The 6,000-nt window shown below is 43.1% G+C and overlaps 1 protein-coding gene across 1 annotated transcript in view; it reads right to left on the minus strand.

Moving 5' to 3' along the window:
- cacna2d1a (calcium channel, voltage-dependent, alpha 2/delta subunit 1a) overlaps positions 1-6,000 on the minus strand; it is a 55,492-nt gene that overhangs the window by 22,018 nt on the left and 27,474 nt on the right. The window contains exons 7-14 of the mRNA XM_076158968.1: positions 5,470-5,601; positions 5,237-5,306; positions 4,549-4,599; positions 3,143-3,242; positions 905-1,063; positions 420-524; positions 252-330; positions 92-141 (exon numbers count right to left, since the gene is read on the minus strand). Coding sequence (XP_076015083.1) covers positions 92-141; positions 252-330; positions 420-524; positions 905-1,063; positions 3,143-3,242; positions 4,549-4,599; positions 5,237-5,306; positions 5,470-5,601 — 746 coding nt within the window. The remainder of the gene's footprint in view (positions 1-91; positions 142-251; positions 331-419; positions 525-904; positions 1,064-3,142; positions 3,243-4,548; positions 4,600-5,236; positions 5,307-5,469; positions 5,602-6,000) is intronic.

Consider the following 6,000-nt stretch of genomic DNA (forward strand, 5'->3'; position numbering starts at 1 on the left):
CGAAAGAGGCAGTTCCACTCTCAACCACAAGATGGTACAGTGCACAATGATTTAATAGAGAAAGGGAGAGAGTGAATCGCTGTTCTGTTACCTGAGTGTTGAGTCTGATGGCACCTATAGATGGGATCTCATAGTAGTACCCTGAGACAGAGATCAGATCCATTGTGAACACAGAAGAAGAAGATTGGTGATGGATGACACACCCCCATTCAAAATTGAGTGGGTGTCATTATTGAGTCGGACGATGTTACCTTTGTTCGTACAGGCCATCCACTGTATTGGTCCTTTGTCGTAGTTGTGTTGGCCTACTGAAAACGTAAAGATGCGCACCTGTGAGGAGGGAAACAGATAGAGATGAAGAGCTAAGAAACATGTGTAGAGGATGAAGGTGACTGCAGTGTGTGCGTCTCCTGTCCTACCGCTTGCTTGGGGTTGTATTTCTTGAAGATCTCCTCTGCCTTCTCCTCGCCTCCGTCCGTGAACAGCATGATGATCTTGTTGCAGTTGGCTCTTGACACATTCATCTACAAGACACACGGGCGCTAAATGTTTTGTTCTAACTTATGCTTCAACAAAATAAAGCCACTAAAGACGCGTCAGTGTTGAAGGAGCTCGTGGCGACACACACACACACTCATGGCAAATAGGGATGAGAAACTTGTTTTTTTTGAAAACCTGCACTCTCAAAAACAACCAGAAGAGGGTGGCATACACTCAACATTCAAGCCCACTAGATTTACAGTTTGTCCAATTATGATTTTCACATACAAATTCTGACTTAGATTTAGTTGTTTTCCAGTTGAAAAAGAGGTGTTAGTGTAAGTACAGTTCATGAATTCCCTGGACACGCCACACACACCTTCATGAGCTCCCCCCCCCACACACACGCACTCGTCACACTGACCTGTGCAAGCTGCTTAAAGGCCAGCTCAAAGCCGGCCCTGTAGTTGGTCATGCCCTTGGCGGAGATGGCCAGCACAGCCTCCTTCAGAATGTGCTTGTTCCTCACGTTGGCCTGCACCAGGTTCTCGAAGCACGCTGCCTGGGTGGCCTTGTCGTTGAACTGGAGGGTGAGAGGGAAGGAGGGTTGATGGGAAAGTGGAGGGAAGGTGCTCAGGGCTTGCACATATTTTCTGATAAATATGTGAGCTGTTTCCTTTCGTCAGTCACAAGGGGCTAAATTATGTTGTACTTTAAGTAGATTTTCTTAAAAATACTTATTAATATAATCTCTACAGACCGAAGGGAGCTACAGGAAGAGAAGGAAGGAGAGCAGGAAGGGAAGTAAACACGGTGGCACGAGGAGGTGAAACACAAACAAAGATCTGGATTATGAAGGAATATTCCATTGAATTGCATCAACACAGCTCGAAACATGAAATGTCCTAGGATTAATATTGGTGAATAGTTAATGTGGAGGAACAGATGGAGCCCAATCAAGTCATGCAAACACACATACGCACACACCCAGTACAGAGGACTGGGACATGACTCATTAATGCCCAACATCTGTTTTGTCCAAGACTGAAATCTTCAAGAGTCAAGAGTGTGTTTTCAAAATATGCATGCACACACACATGCACACATTTTCAACAACTCTGACCTCTGATGGAATAAAGCATTTTCCGTTTTTTTCTCTCTCAATAAATGTAGCTTTATTCATATAAAAGATGGCACACAGGTTACGTCCGTGACCGGGAACAGGGGCTGCGTGTTCCTCCATTTACTAGTCAACATGCACCAAAGGATAGCTGGAAGTTTTAAAAGCAGGTACATCTTCAGCTCTACACAAACACATGCACACATAATTGTTACAAACACACAATTAAACACAAATGCACGCATGTGCAAGTCTGCCCTGCCTGCTGGACGCCATCAAACACTCACAACACGGCCGTCTGATACCATTAGGTTTAAAAGCCCTTTCACTGAGCTGGCGTGTGAACTCCAAACGAGAGCATAAACAAAAACTTTATTAAGGAAATGGAAAGAAAATGTGATTAATCCTTCATCTGGAGAGCATAGAGGAGGAGGAGGAGGAGGACAAAGGGACAAGCCCCTCAGGATGAATGCTAGGTCACCAGGGAGCGATTTTTAAAAACCGAAGTGCATCTTAATCGAGAGCCGATGGATTCACTGATGAATTCTCAATAGGAAAGCAACTTGGCGAGTGTTGTCCATCTGGTGATTCACGCCCACATTGCTTCCCTATAGATCTAGAATCTATACGAGTGGCGCGATCTATTAAGCGGGGGTCGCTGTACGTGTGTGTATCTTTAAAGAGGAAAACATTATGCATTCATTTATAAGTAATGAATGTCTGTCATTGTCACCATTGGGTAACTCCATATTCCATCTATGACGCGTGTGACGTAGCATTCTGGTAATTTGTTGTTTAACGTGTGCATCAGTGAATTTTGAGACCAAACCAACAAACACCACCTCCTCCGCAGAGCTAATTGGGTTCGAGTCCCCTCAAACAATGACGATGACTATGATGGCAACTGCTTACAAACTCTGCCTGCCCACAAACAGCTCCTACTAACTACTTCAACCACAACATTTGTCTTTCCATGGCTGATTTTCCTCGTCAGCATGAATCTATCTTAACCAACCGGCCTACAGAGCTTTGAGCAGTGATGGATGAAAACTTCCTCTAGCCCTGTCAGTAAATCCTTTGAAGCCTGAAGATCTCCCACAGAATTTTGCATTAAATTCTACTATTTCAAAGCGTGGGCCGTAGCCAAACAACGCGCTAATCTGTCAGATTCCTCTCCTGGCATTTCAGGGTTTGCGTTTCTATTAGGCACACACACGCAGATTCAGCTCGGGTGCTCTTGTTATTTTCATATACACCCATGCACACACGCATACACACGTAGATACAGTATATATGGATACTAGACAGTTAAGACAAATGAGCACACAAGCATGCATGCATTCACAAATACAGTGTATGTTGCCACAATACAGATCCATCCATGTGTGCCGCATTAAGCCGCTCTAAAGGTCACTGCCATGTATAAAGCAGTGAGTCAAACTGCGGATGAGATGAGCTACATTCATATTCATCCACGTGTGGACCCAAAAATTCAACACAGCATGTAAGACATTATAGGCATTAATCCTGATGGACACTTACATAGATCACGTTGACGTAGTCGTCGTCTGAGAGGGTCTCCAGCATCTTGCTGACTGATGTTTGGATGAGTTTGAGGGTGAGTCCCGACACGCTGCCACTCCTGCAGTTTTGCAACATAAATGTAAATATGAAAGTGTCATTAGAAGAAGAAGAAATGCAATTCCGATCCTGTTCAGCTTCACTGTTGAAAATCTAACCAATGTTTCAATTTGACATCTTCCTCAGAGCAAAGATTTGGATAGACTGACTAAGTGACATCATGGTGGCTAGAGGGTCAACAACTGCCCCACTAAGTCATCAATGAGGCGCTTTAACTTAATGTGAGCGTTTGGCGTGCAAGTGAAAATGACCTCGGCTTTGTTTTTGAGACCAAGACGCTCTATACTGCAGTTCTCTCGTTAAAACGAGAAGTGGATGCGGCAAAATTGGATATATAAATATCCCACTTAATTGGTTCCTCCAGCTAAAGGGGAAAGAAAAGGACAGAGACAGGAAAAACAAGGAGAGGAGCCCCTTTAGTGTTTGCACTAAAGTACGGTGGCGGAAGCTTTTGATGTCTACAAAGCTTCATCAATCCTGTGTGTGCCAATTATCAGAGCGGTGTTTAGAGCTGTGAATGGACATTTTCACTTATCTCATTTACCTCATTTATCAAACAATAATTTATCCTCCAGTGCTGTGCCATGAGCCTCATTTCATAGCATTACTGATTATTATTTGTCAGACAAATCACTTCACAAACCACCTCTCACACAGGATCCCATGAGACATTACTGCACTTCATGTACCGTATATAAGACAAGAGGCGAGCATAACCACTTGATGAATCACAACCAAGCCAACAAATACCCATGTGTACTAAACAATAATTAAGACATTAATTAAGTTTCCTATTTACGCAACATTGTTGCTGCAACTAATCAAAATGTAAATTGTTGCTATGAAATCAGATCAGAGTTACTATGCCCGACTGAAAACAATGCTTATGCTGCCATCTAGTGGTTATGTCATATTCTTTCGCAGAGCCTCTGAAGCTCGGTGACAAAAGAAAAACCAATACATCACGAAACCTATGCATGGATGCATTAAAACTTTGATTCTATTTCAATGGCAACCATAAATCAAAAAATGTAAATGCTTTAACGTCAAAATTAAGTCAATACATAAATAAAGAAGCACCGCAAACGAAACCTTAAATACAGAATTCAGTACAACAACTATCAATTTATCATGCATAAATATCAGGAAGAGATTATCCGACTGTAACACTCCCACTGTGGGGTGAGTTCGGTCAGTCAGTCAGTCAGTCAGTCAGACAGTCAGTCAGTCACCATCCGATTCTTCTGGTGTGAAAAGGAAAAAGAGGAATCTGACTGCATGAGATGAATCATGAAGCTGCCACTCACGCATCCACCAGGATCAGCATGTCCTTGGGTGACGCCGCCCCCTGAATGTACCTGGTGAGTAATAACACACACACACACACACACACACACACACACAAATAAGAAAGAGAATTGCAAATAAAATTATAATTCAGAAAATTCACTGTATAACTGTATAACCTGCGATCACTGAGCGAGTCAACAAATATCAGCGTGGATCATTTGCATTTGCATCTTCTTATTCTTTCATTAAATCTTTCCGTCCAGTCTCTTAATAAACAACAAACAATTGCGTGTCTGCGCTCGGGAGCCGTCAGCGATTTGGAGGCTGATGACATTTCACAACAAGGTAAAAGTGCTGCAGTTGCTTCCAGCCAGATGTTAATTGCTTTTCAGAAAATAATGAAGCTTTTGTGTTTATGACCTTTGACCTACAGGTGTGATCCAGAGTGCTTTGACTTAAGTCTAATTATTTGAACCATGTGTATATGGATATACATTGTATTTGCTCTTTGCTGATATGGTTCTGTGCAGGCGTGTATGCATCTTTAATACAGCCATGACACAGACAGACAGACAGCATGAGCCCTGTGTGCCCTTGGGAAACACTAATTCAGGAGATGAATGACAGAGAGGCGTCAAAGAGGGTCTGGAAAGAACACAGACGCACAGCGGCATAGTGTGCGTCGTAATGAGCGTCTGCACTTACCACGGGCGCCTTCGTACGTCGTAGAGGTCGATCTTATTGGCGGAAGTGCTCGAGTCGATCCAAGGGGACGCTGGGAGCGGGCAGAGTGGAAAGTATTTAAACTTCGAGGTCATACATGAATGCAGTTTTCTGAATAGTACTCTAAAATGGATGCTCATGTTCTGTGACGTATGTGAGGGAGATTGAATGCAGGATTTTGACGCAGGCACCCCATTGGCTGCTGGGCAGCTCACCTGGGTAGTAACGAGTCAATCCGGTGGCAGAGCCAAACACCTGCCAGAGGAGCGAGGGGTCATCCTCTTTGTTTTTCCGGAAAATATCCTCCAACGCCTCTGTCCAGTTCAACTCGTTCAGAATGATGGTTGCTGGAACACGCACACACACACACATAGAAAATTAGTCATGTCTGCACAGAAGTACAAAATGATCACAGAAGCTAAATGTCAAAGCTCTTCAAGAACAATTTTACTCTGAGAAGCTAGAAAACACTTTGTAGGATTGTGCCGCTTCCCGTTAATTGCGAGAGGACGTTTACGGTGAACTGAAATGGTCAATCTGTTGAGATTGATTCATTCATTTCCTACTGTACTGTACAAAACACACAAACTCTACAATAATCCACAATATCTGGCCACAGAAAAAAGAGAGAACAAGGCAAACAGAATGATTAAATTTGATATTTCTAGAGCGAGATGAAATCATCCACCAGTTACTCAGGGAGAGGAAATGTAAATGTTTTATTTACCCATTTGTCAAAAGGAGCT

This window comes from Genypterus blacodes, unplaced genomic scaffold (assembly GCF_046128005.1).
Source record: "Genypterus blacodes isolate CSIRO-AG114 ecotype Tasmania unplaced genomic scaffold, CSIRO-AGI_Gbla_v1 ptg000090l_1, whole genome shotgun sequence".
Classification (NCBI taxonomy): domain Eukaryota; kingdom Metazoa; phylum Chordata; class Actinopteri; order Ophidiiformes; family Ophidiidae; genus Genypterus; species Genypterus blacodes.